Below are 18,354 nucleotides of genomic sequence, written 5' to 3'. Positions count from 1 at the left end.
CGGGCGCTGGTGGGTCGGGAGGAATTTCCCCCCCCTGCCTCTGGTGGTCTCCCAGATACTTGTCCAGAGACTCAGCTTACAGGTCAATGCCTCCTTGAAGCCTTTCTCAACCTTTCAGACAGAATTGATATTTAACCATGCTGATAAATATAGATCTAATTCATTGTACATTTTCTTTGATTTCTCTTCCTCCCCTGTTGGACCCTGAGTTACTTGAGGTTATGAATCGAGTGTTCAATTCATGTTGCTCTATACAACATCTGGCATGTTGTGCCCAGCTTGTAGAGACATCCAGTAAATGACTGAGTGAGTGTAGATGGTTTTACTTGTGGTGGGAAGGGATAGGGAAGATGCCACACAGCCTTGGGAGTGCCCCCCGACCTGGCCAGCATCTGTGACTTACTGCTGAGTAGGCTCACCTGTGGTGACTTTGCTGGGCTCTCTCCAGTTAGATACGTACTCTGGGACCAGAGCTGCAAACTACAAGCCAATACTTTTTTTTTTCATCTCTATGTTGAGCTTTTTGATAGGCAAAGGTACTGAGGTTGGACATGACCAAATGAACACAGTGAAATATGCACCTTCTCTCGGGCATTTGTATGCACTGTGGCTGTCCCAGCCGTCCCACTTTCAGTTCACGACCACTGGCACTCACTCTATGTTTCTCTAGTGCTGTCACTTTCCTGCTCTCTTATTGACGACTTCAGACTTTGTCTCTCCTGAAACCGTTAACATCTCCTCCCTCCCTCCCTCCCTCTCAGCTATTTGGGCTTGTGGGCAATCAGAAGGGAACTTCGCTGTGTGCCCACCACCCTATCCGCTCAGTTATCTGCATCTGTGCCCAGATCCGCTCGCTGCCTTACCTCCGTTGCCGGAGAGTAACTGTCCACGTCCCTGTGGAAGGCTGCCACCTCCACCTTCTTAAGATCGTCACACTGGTTCCCTCTGCTGGAGCCCCACAGGGTTCCCCGGTGTCCCTGCCGTATGGCCCCTCCTCCCACCTTAGGGCTCTTCCATTTGCTGTTCATCCTGGGGAGACGCTCATCTCCCCAGATATTCCCATGACTTCTTCTCTTCCTTCCTTCAACTCTTCACTCATTTTCACTTTATTGGTGAATTCTCCCTGGTCATCCTGTTCAAATTTGCAGTCCCCTGCTCCAGACTTCCTATTTCTTTATCCTACTTTATTTTTCTCTATTAGTTTTGTTTAGGTCACACCCCGCTAGCCTGTAAGCTCTGGAGGGCAGGGATTTTGCCAGTGTTCACTGCTTTTTGCCCACTGCTCAGAACTATTCCTGGTACCCAGTGGGTTGCACAAAAAGTATTTGTTGAGTGACTCTGTTGCAAAGAAGCTTTCCCAAATAGAAAAGCATGATGAATTGTCCTTTTCCCTCTCTTAAAACTATAGGCTTCATTTGAAATTTGAAGTTTCAATTTTATCCAAAAGATAACAAAGTTGAATTTAAAATTCCCCCAAATAATGTGTCTATTTTCAAAGAAGGACAGACAAGTGAAACAATAATTTATGGCTGCTCTGAGCATTTTTATACACATAAAATGTCATTAGTGGTAAAAATAGTATTTTTATTATGTATTAGAAGATTACTATGGATTTTCAAATAGACTGATGTATAAGACTGGTTTCTTATGGAATATTACATTTAAATATTATAGTAACTTTAGATTTCTTGAATCATATCTACTTAAAAATATCACTAGCAATGTCTTTAAGGGTTTTTTTTTTTTTTTAATTTGTGGTAATGATTCCACCTTTGACATTATCAGCAATATGTTGAAACTGGCTCAGAACCTGTGGGTGGCTTTTAAAATTTTGTCTCATTTGAGATTAGTCAACCGCTGATATAATTGACACCATATGATATAAATTTTGAATTCTGTATGATTTCTATTTCAAAGTGATGGCTATTACCCACACTCTTCTTGATGTTTAACGCAAGTATTTGGGGAACTTGAATAATGGATTATCTGGCTAGTAGAACTGTGATTTAGTTGAGAGTTAATAAAAGGAAAGATTCATTTCTTTATCTTAGAACTCTTTAGAAATGTACTAATGTGTTTCCATGCCAGTTAGAAAGTCTCTTGGAGGGTCAATAATTTTATCTTTGGTAGTTAAAGATCTTACATGGTTTCATGCCTGAGATTATTTACAACATTGCAAAAAACGATAATATTTGATTTGCCTCTAAAAACCTCCTTTTAATGAGAGACCAAATCAATAATAAAAAATATAAAAGCATTCCACCCTCTTTACCTTGGGGGGGGCAATATTAACTTTCCTAATGTTTTTATTTTCTATTTTTAAAATATATAATAAAAGAATCTAATTAATTGATGCTTATAGTTTTCTGACGTTCTGTAGACTCTTTCACAGTATATTTGATTTCAAAAGCTAACAAAGGTAAAAATCCTGGGAAAAAAATTATGGTAAGGTCATTTTTATTATAAAGAGCTTTCTTTCAGCAAATAACATTTCTCTTATGGTTGAGAGTTGTTTTTTTTTTTTTTAATAAATTTATTTATCTATTTATTTATTTTTGGCCGTTTTGGGTCTTCGTTGCTGCGCATGGGCTTTCTCTAGTTGCGGCGAGCGGGGGCTACTCTCTGTTGCAGCGCGTGGGCTTCTCGTTGCAGTGGCTTCTCTTGTTGCAGAGCACCGGGCTCCAGGCGCACAAGCTTCAGTAGTTGTGGCGCATGGGCTTAGTTGCTCCGCGGCATGTGGGATCTTCCCGGACCAGCACTTGAACCCATGTTCCCTGCATTGGCAGGCGGATTCTTAACCACTGTGCCACCAGGGAAGCCCCTGGTTGAGGTTAATATTTACGCAGTCAGCTCACAACTGTGCCTTGTTTCATTCTGGGTAGTAAACCTGGAATGATAGTAAACTCCAGCCAGACTGAGGCCATGGAGTTCAAGGTTGGCCGCTCTGTCTTCCTTCCTGCTCCCTGCTCTGTTCACAGAAAGTCCACTTTCCTCCTTTAACTCCAATATACTCATGTGAGTTTGAGCCCTTAGAGCTCTTGGGACTCACTTTCTTTGCATTCCCCAGTTACTCATTGTGCAGCACTTGCCGGATCCCTTAATCGCCAGTAACTAGTTTTCCTCTAGTTACAATGTGACAGAGACTGTCCATGAACTGGCTGGTGAGTGATTGTCACCAGCTGCTCAACCTTAGTCCAGCAGCAAGGTATTTGTTTCATTTTAAATACTCTATCGTGTGCTTTACTGAAGTGCTCTTTGAGCTCTAGAACCTCACAGGGAAAGCTCCAGAGACTCTGTTCTCCCTCTCGCACCCCGGAGAACCCAAGGGCTCCTGCCCTGCTCACAGCACCCGAGCAGTTGCCCTTAGTCTGACCTGCCAGGGGGCTGGCCCACACACTCCCTTTTCCCCGCCTAGGGTCTCAGCAGAGCCCCATGCTATGTCTCCTTTGGGCTCCTCTGCACCCTCGAGGACCCCCGTTCCTGCGGTTATCTGTGACTGTGCCTCTTCTCACATGTCTCTCTCGAATTTTACCATTGGGCTGTGTGTCTCTCTTCCTTTCTGCTCTGTGAGATTGTTAAAGCCGAAGCCATGCCCTAATTTATTTCTTTTCTCAACTGTCATTTGTTGAGTTCCAGGCACTGCTATTCACTGTTCTTCCCAACATTTATGAGGTGCAGTTGCATCAAGCACATAACAATGGTTGGCAGTGTGATGAGTGTATATGTGTATATAGATCAGTGGATGGAGGTAGAGAACACTGTTAGGTAAGGTGAGTGCTGATTTAGTGGTACTTGTCATAGAGCTGCCTAATAACGTTGATGGTGTAGATGTGCCATCTGTCCCTGTGTAATTCCCCGAAGTTGTCCCCTTCACTCAGGCTTCCAGCCTGGCATGGTTAGTAATTTCTGTTATTCTGGGAAATTGTAAGTTCCAGGATAATGTTTGTATTTTGTGACCATTTTAGAAAGCATTCTTTTTTTTCAGTTGTGATAAAATAACATGTAGCGTAATATTTACCATCTTAACCATGTTTAAGTGCCCAGTTCAGTGGCATTAAGTACCTTCATCTTGCCGTGTACTGTCACCATTGTCCATCCACAGAACTCTTCTCACCTTGCAAAACTGAAACTCTGTACCTACTAAGTAATAACTTAACATCTTGCCTTCCCCCAGCTTCTGGCAACCGTCATTCTACTTTCTGTCTCTATGAGTTTGACTGCTTTAGGAACCTCGTATAAGTGGAATCATACAGTATCTGTCTTTTTGTGACCGGCTTATCTCACTTAGCATAACGTCCTCAAGGACATGTGGTAGCATGTGGCAAACTCTGCTCCCTTTTTAAAGCTGAATAATAATCCATTGTATGTATAGACCCACATTTTGTTTATCCATTCATCCTTTGACGGAGATTTGGGTTATTTCTACCTCTTGACTATTGCAAATAATGCTACTTAAAGCAACCATGTTCTATGAGAAAATTAGTATTTCTCATTTTAAAGATTATTACTGTTAATGGGCTGTTTTCATTATGTCTCAGAGCAAAAGTTCTGTTTAAGGAAATGGGAAATGATTCATTAGCTAAACAGAATCACCAGGGAATGGGGTCATTTCAGAGAAACTGTAACCACCTAAAATGTTTTTGTTTTGAGTAATTTTACACAAAATCATTAAAAATAGACACTGCCCTGCTCTCTTGAACAGAACATTTGAAAGACAGTTTAGGGCTTCCCTGGTGGCGCAGTGGTTAAGAATCTGCCTGCCAACCGCAGGGGACACAGGTTCGAGCCCTGGTCCGGGAAGATCCCACGTGCCGCCGAGCAGCTAAGCCCGTGCGCCACCAACTACTGAGCCTGTGTGCCTAGAGCCCGTGCTCCACAGCAAGAGAAGGCACCGCAGTGAGAAGCCCATGCACCACAACAAAGAGTAGCCCCAGCTCACCGCAACTAGAGAAAGCCCGTGAGCAGCAACAAAGACCCAACGCAGCCAAAAATAAATTAAAAAAAAAGACAGTTTAATTCCCAAATATGTTAACTATTGCTAGGTTATTCAGCGTTGTGAGTATTATTTTGGTGCTACTAGTACATTGTGCTATAATATTTAGAAGGGCTCTGACCATTACATTTAAAATACTTAAATTTTAATATGTCTGTATATTTCACTCTGTTACTATTTCTTATTTTTAGAAGCACGCTTTCTTATGGCTACCTCCCTTTAAAAAATCTTTTTGTTGCTTCTGAAATGCAGTGGGACTGAAACAGTCAATAATAGTTTTTGTTAGAATTGTGTTTAAGAGTAAAAGCTTCTGAGTGAGCCTTTCAGAGATTCTTTAAGTAAAATGATTATACTTTGGAACAGGAATTTCCTGCCACCCGCCAATTCCATCTGCGGTGGTCTTTTAAAATATTATTTCCTCATTTCTGGGGCAACACTTTGGATAGGAGAAGTACAAGAAAGAAATCAGCTTTTGCTATCAACATTTCAGTAATGCAGTTGTTCAGGAAAAGGCCACCTATAGGTAATTACCTCTTTAGTACTTTGTGGGCTTAATAGGTATCAGCTGCTAATAAAATCACCAGGCCAAGAGGCTGTCATTATATCCTTTTTGGCATTTCCCAAGACTAATTTCTATATCTTATTTCCTCCTTCAGCTTGGGAAAGGGAGCCTTCAAACCAACTTATAGGTTTTTCACTCATAATACACAATTATTTTTTTCTATTCTTTCATCTCTGATTTATTATTATCATGAGGCATTTGTACATATGGTGTGCTTCATGTGCTTGCCAGCTAGATTTTAAACTCCTTCCCAGCCCAGGCCTTTTTTTCTTGCTAGAAATACTGCATTTGGAACCCAGCATTAGCTAACATAATGAGAGAGACTATTCTTAGAGTCCTTCCCTGTGTGCCAGGTGCTGCTCTAAGGACTTTATATGTATCATCTCATTTAATCCTTCCAATAATTCAGTGGAGCCAGTACTATTATTATCCTCATATTACAGGCAAAGAAACTGCGGCATAGAGAAATCAAGTAATTATTTCCAAGTCTACACACTAAGTGGTGGGATCAGGATTTGAACTCCAGCTGTCTGACCTAAGAATCTACTTTCCTGCCACATTTACTCAGTGAATATTTATTAAGCTCTTACTGTCTACCGGTGAACAATGTAAAGATCCCAGCCTTCATGGAACTTTCATTCTAGTAGAGGAAGAGAGAAAATTAACAACCAAAATGCATGAGTAAATTGTATGCTATTTTAGAAGGTTATCCAAGTGCTAAGACAAAAAAGAAAATGTAGAACAGAGGGAGGGGGGTTAAGATGGACATGCTGACATTTTAAGTAGGTAATCAGGGAAGACTTCGTGGTTCATACGGAGGAATTGTTTAACAAATCTCTAGTGTTTGACAAGATTTTTTTTATTGATCTCTTAGAGATGTAGCATGAAATCTTGGTTGACTCACTCGAAACTTTTATGAATCCCTCTTACTAGTTCTGCCTGTTTAACACTGGAAGTGTCTGGTGGTTTTATCTCCAGAGTCAAGGATGAGTCAGCCCATGGGCTCTGCTTCACTGCCTGGAGTAGGCTCCCTTACTCCAGAGCATTTCCAAATGTGCAGTTGTCCCGGGAGTGCCCCATGGGGGCTGAATCATGGGGCTGGGCGGGGTGTCTGTGCTGAAAGAGGAGGGGCAGTCCGACACCCAGGACATTGTGGAGCGCTCCCCTGTAAAAGGATATAGCCGAGATTCTTCTGGAGAGACCCCTGCCTACCTAGAAGAAAAGGGATATGGATTGTCCAGGCAGGGCAAGCGGCCCCAGACCATCCTTCCACCCAAGCATTATCTCTGAACAGTGGACCCAGGAGGGACCAAGCAAGAGGGTGCAGATGGCCTGACACAGAGTGTCCCTTCAGTACAAGGAAGACATTGGGTCCCATAGGCTTGTCTGTGGGTCAGGGGGTTAGATTTATATGTGAAGGACACATATTTCACCCAGTTATTGAGACATCCTGATAGGCGCTAATAGGCTAAAATTAAACTTCCATGGTAACATGTTTATCCTTCAACTCAAAACATGTCTCGTTTGGTCCTTTTGGAACTGGGTGTGATTCGACCGCCAGTGATCAGGCCTTTTCTTCTGACCAGAAAGCAAGACGTTGCAAATGAGGTTGCCAGCTGTGCTGGTCCATTAGGCTTCTGCTGGCGGCTGTGGCGGCTGATAGCTCAGCATGTCGTCGGTGGAGAGTGGGAGGCCTCGTCCAGTCCCTCCTGAGGCACCACTTTCCTTTTTTATACAAAAACAACATCGTGCCTCTGAGGGTGCTGACTGCATACCAGATTCCACTGACTGTTTTTCTACCCTCCTCTGCTCATTTTTATTCCTTTGGCTACTTTATTTTAGGGCTTTGCAAAGCTTGTTTTGGCCGGGTCGAACTTATTGTTTTATTTCTGGCTGCTCTGCTCTCATGTGAACGTTCCAATTAAGAAGTAGACACGAGGGGGACGTGGTTCTGGAGTTCCGGTTTGCTGCCCGGCTGTTTGCCCAGAGCTGCGGTGGACCCCGCTCCCCAGGGCCAGGCTAGACCGCTGGGCAGGTTTCCAGCAAGGAAGGACAGAGTCCAGCTTGGGGGTAGGCAACCGGGCACCATGACACATGCTCTTCGTCCTGGAGAAAATATTAGGACCTGGTCAAAGATCACGTACTTTTAGTCCGGAGCTTTGGGATCCTTTAATGCCTCCTGATCAGGCCTCAGAAACGGATCTGTTATTATTATTATTTTTAAAATTAGAGATACGGACAAGAACAACTGACCTTCCCTAACCGCAGTCCTACAAGGCCGACCCAGCAGTGGTTCAGAACTACCTACTGGTTTAGTTCTTGCCTCTGCCACTTACTAGCTCTGTGACCTCAGGCAAGTTACCTAACCTCTCTGGGCCTTGGTGTCCACACATACCAGGGAGTTACAACAGCACCTGCCTCCCTAGGTTATGGTGAAGATTCAGTGAGGAAAAAACCAGATTTTCTCTGATTGTAGCCACCCGATGATATGAAAACTCTATTGCAGATCGGATTTTTGTTGCTCTGATTGTATCCCAAAAACAGTTGAGTTGGAATTTAGAGTAAGAATCTCACTGAGCAGTGGTTAACTCTGGATTGGCACAGGCTTTCGTTCCCAAGCCTGTTGTCTAAAACCGGACCCTTCCTGGGCCTGATCGCCTGCTCCTAGGAGAGCGCCACCTGTTGGTGGGTCTTGCTTTAGGTAGAAGCTGAGAGGGTGGATCACCGGTGTTTCCCCTGGGATAGTGGGGATCAGCTGGATATACAGGGATGCCCAAGTCACACCCTAGTACTTCTGGCCCAGACTTCAGGATTTTTTAAAGTGATTCCAGTATACCAACGAGATTGAGAAATGCTAGGCAAATACTTTATTTAGGGAAATAGCTCAAAAGTGGGTTCATTTATACCTCCATGTAGTTATAACAAAATTAGAGAAATAAACAACAAAAATAAACACAAATTCCTCATCACTGTTTATCTCTAAAGCTTACTTATCTTTCTATCACTCGGAAAGTACTGGGCTTCTCACAGCTCCTGACCCCTTTACCCAAGCTGGTTTGAGTTGTATTTCAAAATAAAGATACAAATTGCCTCCTTAACCCTTGCCTGTTATCTTTGAGCTCTTATTCTTTCTGTCTTTCCTGAGTTGGAGAACCTTCATTGCTCCCATCGTGGTCTGTCTGTAGTCGTGACTGGGACAGCCAGGCTCCTGCTTGCTGCTTGAGCTGTCTCTGTCTCTGGCATGGATCTGCCCTTTCAAAGTCCCAGTTAGGGACACTCACATCTGTGTGGGCACCATGAACTGACCGTCTGCTCACATCTTTAATAACAGCTAAGTCCTGGATCTCTTCCTCCTCCTGTGTGTGTGTGTGTGTGTGTGTGTGTGTACGTGTGTGTGTTTTAAAAGAGGGACCAGACCCCATTTTAGTTCTTTGCTTTCAGCTGATAGGAAGAATTTTGAACAAACTGTTATGTCATTTGTTCCATTGTTTATAATCGGATTATCCACTCTGGATTATCAAAATCGAAACGTCTTAATCCAGACTGACTTCCCCAGCCTTTCTGGGCATCTTTCCCATTGCGGTGGATGCCCAAGGATCCAAGGTGATTTCTGCGTGAGCCTAAGTAAATTATAGGAAAGCAAACCTGCTCGTTTTTTTGCACCCTCTTTTTCTCTTCCAATAAGAAAGTTAGTTGAGAATTAAATGATATTCAGACCCAAGCAGGAAAAGTAAGTCACGTATTTGAAAACTCATTCTAAACTCTTTAGTGAAACAGAGTGCTTATGTAAGATTAGGATAATTGGCAGTTGAAGCCAGAGTTTCTACTTACCAAGTTTCCTATAGCCACTTCCAGAATTTAGCCCATCAGGTGACATATTGTTTTCATTACTTTCTCTTTTGAACTTAATGTTTATAACTTTCTTATCCTCTGAGTCTTTACACAGAACATGTTGACTCTGTTTTTATTGCATTTTGGGCAAATAAAAATGCAGTGAAGATTTAATCACCGTATCTTCCTAATAATCTAGCTGTGGGACACATCATGATCTTGCAGAGTGGTCTCACGTGGGGAACTCAGTCAGGCCTTGCAGTTAGACGTACTTAGGTGTGAGTACGATTACTTATTTCTGTGGCTTTGGACAAGTCACATAAGCTTTCTGAGCCTAGTTTCCTCATCTTTAGGTTGGTGGTGACACTGCTCCTTGCGTTGGTTTAAATGAGGTACTAGATGCAAAGCTCCAGGCATAATGCCTGGCTTGATGGAAGTGCTCAAGGGATGATAACATTTACCCATCTGGATTTTAGCTCTTTATTTGTACTTTTTTTTAAGCACAATTAGAACCTTTTACCTTATGGTTCAATTCAGGGTTTGTGCCTTTCATCTTTCAAATGATAAACTTTTTAAAAGTAGCCCTCTGTGTTTTTCATTTCTGCAGAAATCATGTACTTAGTAAATGTTGATGAAAATGTCAATAATCTGGGTAGTGTTGCTAAACAAACAGGAAAGGAAAACTTTTGTTTCTTTCTGTTTTTCAGCTTTGTTTTAATTTAATCTAGGCATCTGTTTCTATTGATATACAGGCATTGAAAGAATCTAAGCTACATGTAGGTTTTGTGATTTCTTCCCTTTTAATTTAGAAACTGGTACACAAACCCAGGATGATAGGGGTGCGTTGCATAGGTAAATGCTCACTAACTCAGTGGACACGGAGGTCTGTTCATTTGGCTAGCATTGTAGGTTCGGGCGTGACAGGTGCCCGCCATTAACACCTTATAACTTTATTTATAGTGGATAATATAATACTCTCAAAAAAAGAATTCCTGGAAAAATACAAAATAACTCAATTAAAGGATTAGGGCGATACTGTTGGCCCGACCCTGGACAGCTGATAATTTTGCATGTGATTTTCCTATTGAAATTCTCAGAGACCTTAAGAGAAGTTTACTGCAGTGTGAATCATAGAAGGGGAAGGGAGAACAAGGATGAAAGTGGAGAGATGATCATACACTGTTTCATATTTCACTCTTTTTACATGATGAATTGTTGAAATAATTTTTAAAAATCCTTATATTCCTAGAATAAATCCCACTTAATCATAGTATGTTAATCTTTTTATGTAAGTGCTCAATTCCGTTTGCTCATTTTTAATTTAGGATCCACATCAGTATTTGGAAAGGAGATTCATATGTAGTTTCCCTTTTGTGTACTTTCTTTGTTGGGTGATGGTATCAATATTATACCTTGCTGTTTAAATAAGAATTTGGAAACTTCCCTTCCTTTCCATATGGTTTGAAATGGTTTAAATATTATCAGAATTATCCCTTAAAAGTTTCCTGGAATTCCCCCTCTGAAGCAATCTAGACCTGTTTTTGTCGATTTATGTGTGTATCTATTGGAAGGTCAGTCAGCGAGGTAGCTTTTTGACTTATATTTCATTATTATATTGACCTATTTAAGTCCCTCACCCACGTAGTGTGATTCCTTAAGTGTATCTGAAATATTATTTACTGAACATCTTCAATTCATACGGATTAAGCCCCTGCTAAATAAGGGTGAGGTGCTCTGTTGTTGTTGAGTTACTGTTTTCAAGAGTTGGTGGCTCTTTTTTATATTCAGTGTTTCATGGCATTTCACAATCATGTTTACCATTCCCAGATTTGGACGTTAAGGACGATTCCATATTTTTATTGTTGAGATGGTGATACTGTAAACTGTACTGTATGTTTGCATTACCCTATAGACCATTATTACTGTCTTTGGTACACTTGGCAAGGGAGCCAGTTTTACTGAAGGTCACGCGGCATAGTATCCATCCTTCATAGACACAATTGATTTATCTCTTTCTTGTACATTATGCGTGCTCAGTAATTCTAGTGAATGAAATACTTTAGTATCTACTCTGTGTTTGTTTGGGAAAAGTATAAAAGACGTGTTCTGAGAGATAATATGTTATGAATGCAAAATTGAATTAAATAAATGAAATATTAAGGTAACTGTGTATTCAGATATATTAAAGGATTCAATTTTACATATTTGTCCAGGGGAAAAATAATTTTCAGATGGAGCGAAAAGTAAATGTTGATTTGGTTGCCCTTACACCTGGCCTGAATTTACAAATTAATATAAAGAGCTAGGACTTCCCTGGTGGCGGAGTGGTTAAGAATCCGCCTGCCAATGCAGGGAACACGGGTTCGAGCCCTGGTCCGGGAAGATCCCACATGCCGCGGAGCAACTAAACCCGTGCACCACAACTACTGAGCCTGCGCTCTAGAGCCGGCGAGCCACAACTACTGAGCCCACGTGCCACAACTACTGAAGCCTGCACGCCTAGAGCCCGTGCTCCGCAACAAGAGAAGCCACCACAATGAGAAGCCTGTGCACTGCAACGAGGAGTAGCCCCCGCTCGCCACAACTAGAGAAAACCCACGCGCAGCAACAAATAAATAAATGTATTAAAAAAAAAATAGGGCTAAAACTGTTTCAGCAGTATTTTTGCTTTTCTGTATGAATTGGGCTATACAACGCTAGGAAACAGGAATCACAGTGCCATAGTAACAGTGGTGCAAAAAATGATAGTGTTGATCTAGATGTAGATGATAATGTTTATTTTAAAATGTGTTAAGGAAAAAGTATTGATAGTTGATAAGATTGTATTGGATTATGTTGAAGAGTTATTAACAAGATATTTTTTCCTTTTCTCATAGATTTATCTAAAAATAGACTGGTTGAAGTTCCAATGGAATTGTGCCATTTTGTATCACTGGAAATTCTTAATCTGTATCATAATTGTATCAGAGTCATTCCGGAGGCCATCATTAATCTGCAGATGCTGACTTACTTAAATTTAAGGTAGGTTGACTATAAAGGTTATAATCAAATTCGATGAAAAAAAATAACTGCTTGCATTTCCATCAGTTTTTTTTTTCTTTTTTTCTCTTTGATCTTTTCTGACCACCCTTTGAAGTAAATCACATGAGGATTATTGAAGAAATATCTTTTCTAATACATTTGTAGTGCCGTTAATTTCGTTTTTGGCACTAGACTTCTCTGAATGTCAATAGGACAAGATGTTTTGGTTTCTTAAAATAATTTATACAGCATCATTTATACGTTTTGACTGTTTGGTACTTGGAAACTTGTTGGTATATTTTCTTTGGGTATTGATGTAGATTTTGGAGGAGGAAGGTTGAAGGAAGTGGAAAAGGTTTGGGGGTTGGGACAAATTAGGGCTTTGCAGGTTTGGGGGGTTATTTGTGCCATTAGATTTGCTACCCAGCGCTGACTGAGCCTGTTCACTTTAGGCCACTGGAGAAAGTTAAGGAGGAGCATTGAGCAATTCCAGCAAGATACAAAGTTTGCTGTCTTTAGCCCATTAAATTAGGTCAGTGTTTGCTGAGGATGGGTCAGTGGTCTGTATTGACTGTGATTAAGCACAACACAGTGTAACCAATTAATGCACTAAGTAGCCCTGAAGTTAAGAAAACTATTTTAAGGTCTAACTTTTAGACTTTGCTGCTGTGACTGTCAACTTCTCTGGCCAGATTTTGACTCCTTGTTTCCTAAATTCTTGACTCACATCTGGGATGTCTGGAGAGAAGGGGAGCTGTTTTATCAAATCTATCTCTACTGTTAAAACAAAGTTGCAAAGTTCAAGCCTTTGTGCAGCCTTCACTCTTGTCAGTTGCATTATCTTAATGTGCAAAGAGTAGCACCTAACTAGCAAGGCTTGTGCTGTGTAACAATATGCCAAACTTTAAACGGCAGGATTCCTAATAAACCAGGTATAGCATTAATTTATGATAGATAATAATGTCTTTTTTTTTTTTTTAGGGTTTTTGTTGTTTGTTTGTTTGTTTTGGTTGACCACTGAGAGTTAGGAGTCTTCTGCAGCTTTCTTTGCAGTCAAAAATGGGTTTCCATTGCATTTCATTAGGACTGCATATCTTTTCATTTCATTAGGACTGCATATCTTTTTCCTTGGGAGTGAAAAATAAATCTTGGTCATGTTTTTAAGTGGCTCTTACTTATTTTTGGTAAATAAGATGTAGGTTACTATTAGGATAATCTAGAGGCTCAACATAATGTAACTTTCATTTTTCCAGGTTTCTAGTTCATTTGCGTTTTCTTGTGTAAGAGCTCATGCTGTTTCTTCTGCAACAGAATGTTGATTACCTTGTTGTCTGATGGAACCAGTAGAGTGGTGTCTACAGATATTGGCTCATTATCTCCCTAAAACATCTGCCTTTGAATACCAACCCATATAGGGGAAATAACCCAAGAGCTATGTAGTTGGTCTGTTTACTTCACTTACCTACTCCTGACACTTTCATCTCCAGCAGCCCTGCATGCAGCAAGTAAATAGATTTAACTTTGCATTGTTGTTTTAAATATATATACACTGAGAAACTTTTGGATACAGATGACATATTTCTTCTGGCATGATGTAAACTATAAAATTCTACAAATACTAGAGAATCTAATCTTAACTTTGTATTTTGCTTTAAAAGCATTAATAAAATTTGTTTTGATAGGGTGATTTTTATGTTGAGCCTAGTTGAGGGTAGAATAATGTTGCCATCTTCAGATGGTAGAAAGACTATATTGGAATATGAATCTCAGGAGTCTCTAATTCAAGAACAGAGAGAATTTGTTGAAACTGACAATGGTTGAAGAGGAAGTGTATGGAGTATTGTAAACAAAGTTTTGTGATGAATTTCTAAGTAAAGGAAAGGAAAGAAATAAAGGGATCATTAAGCACCCAACTTTTTAAAGTTTGTTTTCTGCTTGTAGTGGTTTCCTTTCTCATTCGGTTTAATATCTCTTTATCTTTGGTCCTATTTATGTAGCTCACTTTTATTTTGTTTTGGTTTTCTTTGCTCACATCTCCTACTTTTTTTTTTTTTTTTTTTGCGGTACGTGGGCCTCTCACTGTTGTGGCCTGTCCCGTTGCAGAGCACAGGCTCCGGACATGCAGGCTCAGCGGCCATGGCTCACGGGCCCAGCCGCTCTGCGGCATGTGGGATCTTCCCGGACCGGGGCACGAACCTGTGTCCCCTGCATTGGCAGGCAGACTCTCAACCACTGCACCACCAGGGAAGCCCCGACATCTCCTACTTTAATATTACCATGTGTTAAGACATATTCTCTAGTGTTGAACTCTTTAAAGGAATTGATAACTAAGTGGAGAAGATTAAGAAAAAGTATGTCTCTTACTTTTCAGAGATACTGTGTCAGGGTATATGAAAAATGTATGTACGTCCTCTAATCTCTTTGAAAGCCAGGTACTATATATACGTATATAACTATTATTATTATATTTTAATAAATTCACTAGGTTTTTAAAAAAATATTTACTTGTTTATTTGGTTGCGCCAGGTCTTAGTTGCAGCTCACTGGCTCCTTAGTTGCAGCACATGGGCTCCTTAGTTGTGGCACACGGGCTCCTTAGTTGTGTCATGTGAACTCTTAGTTGCAGCATGCATGTGGGATCTAGTTCCCTGACCAGGGATCAAACCCAGGCCCCCTGCATTGGGAGCATGGAGTCCTATCCACTGCACCACCAGTGAAAGTCCCTATACATATATAATTATTTTTGATGCCTTCTATCAAATTTACTTCATGAATGTAAACGTGTAATATAAAATAGTAACACAGGGCAATCTGTAAAGTGACCAGGAGATGGTCATCTTGTTTATTCAATTATAAGGCCTTTAATTCCTGTTTGATTATTGGGTTTAGTTGAAACATGTCCTCTAGGAATTGGGCCCTTGGAATTGAGTTATTTCTCAGTTTGGGAATAATTTAAGGTGGAATGTTATATTTGCGTAAAAGATTTATTTGTAGCTTGTGAAATGGTAGGTGACTTATCTGTTTATCTCCAAATGTATAATATCTAGAAAATACCAGTGCCATCTAATTAAATTGTAAGTCTTCTAAGATATGCTGAGTAATAACATCACATGATAGTCGTGTTGTCTATGTGAGTTTTTCCTGTCTTCAAACTCCCACCTCCACTCCCACAACCCACCTCCCCCCCAAGCTGGTAACCAGGAGGAATTTAGAATGTTGTGCTTGTGTGTGATCATGACAGACCTCCCCTTCATAACAACCAGGGTTGAGCACTGTGGCCTTTTCATGTCTTTTCTACCCCTCATGCAAACTAAGTCAACAAAATAAAAGGTATTTCTTCTTGGGTATGGTGAAGAGGCATGGTGGAATTCTGTTGACTCTTGGCCTTTGGAGGAGAAACTGCCAATCCATTTAACTGCAAAAGAAACAAGGCACTCAGGATGCTGCAAAAGGACTGCTTTGTAGGAGACCTGCTGAGTCCCCTTCAATCTAATTTTTTTTCTGTGATAGTTACAAATGAGATATTATGGCAGTGAAAAAAACCTCATATTCTATTTTTTAGTAGTCCATTTGATTGAGTGATTATTTTTTAATTGAAGTATTGTTGGTGTACAGTAGTATATAAGTTATAGGTGTACGACATAGTGATTCACAGTTTTTAAAGGCTGTGCTCCATTTATAGTTATAAAATATTGGCTGTTTTCCCTGTGTTGTACAATATGTCCTCGTAGCTTATTTATTTTATACATAATAGTTTGTACCTCTTTATTTCCTACTCCTATATTGCCCCCCACTTCCCTCTTCCTACTGGTAAGCTCTAGTTTGTTTTCTATATCTGTGAGTCTGTTTCTTTTTTATTATATTCACTAGTTTGTTTCATTTTTTAGATTCCACATATAAACAATATCATACAGATTTTGAAAAGACATTTTCTAGACAGAAGCATTTAATCAAATCAAGCATTTAATCAAATTGTCACTAATTTAGATGTGTTGGGGAAGTCTGTATAAATTTCAGAAAATTAAAGAAATACTGTAAATTACTTCTGAGCACACAATGTAGACTGGCTCAGATATTGCATGGTGTGAAGCAGCTTTAACAAATAGGCAAGTTCAGTAGGCTTTATCAATAAACACACCCCGGACACTTTCTTTTCTGTAGTGCTTAGGATTTTTTCTCTTATTTCTATTAGCCAGAGAAAAAGAGTTGCTCGATAAAGTAGTGCAGAGAAGCTGCTTTTCAAGTTCCACAGATTTCATGTTTCTGTACTTAAAATTAAACATGATCTCACTGTGTTTTTAACATTTTTCTCTTTTTAAATAAATCACAGGTAGAAATTGCTGATTTTGTATGTTCCAAAATAAGAGAGATATCCTGTGAAGTGACTTTGAATGCATGGGAACCAGTCAAACGTGATTACACCCTCCAGGATACATTGCATGTTCCAGCCGAGTAAACAGTCTTAAATATTTGATGGTGTTGGTGATAATGATGACAATGGAGGTGATGGTGGTGGTGATGGTGAGTCACTGCCTCACCAGCTTCTTGGCTGACAGGGTCTCTCAGCAACATTATCTTTAAATGTCAGATGGCTGCTTGGTGCCAGCATCCCAATTCCCATCTTAGACTAGAGACGGGTTTATTTAGCACATGGAAAGAAAATCTTCACTGTGAAACACAGTTAAAAACACTGAAGTGTTTTCTAGTTTTTCCTCTCGTGATAGAAATGTCCTGTTTGTGGAAAACATTAATTTATCGCTGTTTATGTAGCCTGCATCTGAGGAACTGGGCTTTTAATCTTTGCTTCTTGGTGTTCACAACAAAAGGTTATGTTGATTTAATGTATGTGCTACTGTGTCTCTTCCTGTTAGAAAGTGTCTTAATCCAAGAAATGTGGCCAAGAACAATAAAAGTGATTAAGCAAGACTTGTTCCTATATGGGAACAAACGCTTTGAACCTGGGTTACACAGGAAAGCCTCACAAAATGTAAAATCTGTTTTAAATTGTTGGAGAGATTGTTGTTGATGAGACTCATGAAGAAAATGTACCTTACAAAAATAGAAGAATCCAGAGCAGAGAGGCTTTTGGCGGGTGTAATGGTGTTGTGAATGCAACTAAGAATAGGGAGCTTAGCTTAAAAGTTTCATCTCAGAGAGGTTCTGGAATAGAAGCAGCCAGGAAATGCAAGTTCTTTACAGCATTTGATCGTAGTGCTTCCAGAACTCTCGGTGAGTGGTTTTACTTTACTGGGGTGAAATGCACAGAGCCAAAAGCTGGTTTACTCATTAGAAGCCCCTTTCTCTCCCAGCCTCCTAGGAGTGGATGGTGAGGCCTTGTCTGTAGAGAAGGGGGCCGTCTCTTGAGCAAAATGTTATCACGCCATACAAGGAATCCTTTTTGGCTGCTTTTTCTGAAGCCTGGCATCCTTTTGGCTGCTAAACAATGTGCAGAAAGAGCCAACTTCCTGATGGCTGTATAACCTGTATCCCCACATTCCTTTGGGGGCTCATTTGGAGAATTAATCTTTAAACCTCAGACTATAGCTCTGTATTTGCAGGGCTTGGGAGAAGCATCCTACATGCTAGGATTGCCTTAGAAAGCACAGATTTAATATTCTTTGTTATGAACAAAAAAATTAATTTTCATTGTTCCTAAGAATTTTGATTTCTCTCCCTAGGAAATATACCTTCTCCTTGTGACTGACCTTTCTGAAGAAAGTCTCAGTTGTAGGGTAGTATTTTTTCTTTCTAGAAACGGAGAAAATGGACGATGTCTTCTTAAACTGGAAAAGGGGAGGAATTCTGCTCAGTTCAAACTTGTATCCCTCTTTCTTTTGTGAAGATCTTATCTCATTCAAAGGGGAAGGGAGAATATTTTAGTGTATATATTTTGGAACTGGCTTCTCTGGTGACTAGGTTGTGCCTTGTGAATTGACAGTCAGCAGGG

The 18,354-nt window shown here is 40.4% G+C and overlaps 1 protein-coding gene across 3 annotated transcripts in view; it reads left to right on the top strand.

Moving 5' to 3' along the window:
• LRCH1 (leucine rich repeats and calponin homology domain containing 1) overlaps positions 1-18,354 on the top strand; it is a 189,915-nt gene that overhangs the window by 78,713 nt on the left and 92,848 nt on the right. For all 3 annotated transcript variants that reach the window (XM_007466449.1, XM_007466450.1, XM_007466448.1), the window contains exon 2: positions 12,263-12,407. In XM_007466449.1, coding sequence (XP_007466511.1) covers positions 12,263-12,407 — 145 coding nt within the window. The remainder of the gene's footprint in view (positions 1-12,262; positions 12,408-18,354) is intronic.

Source organism: Lipotes vexillifer, unplaced genomic scaffold (assembly GCF_000442215.2).
Source record: "Lipotes vexillifer unplaced genomic scaffold, Lipotes_vexillifer_v1.1 scaffold384, whole genome shotgun sequence".
NCBI lineage: Eukaryota > Metazoa > Chordata > Mammalia > Artiodactyla > Lipotidae > Lipotes > Lipotes vexillifer.
This window is presented reverse-complemented; position numbering and strand designations above follow the sequence as displayed.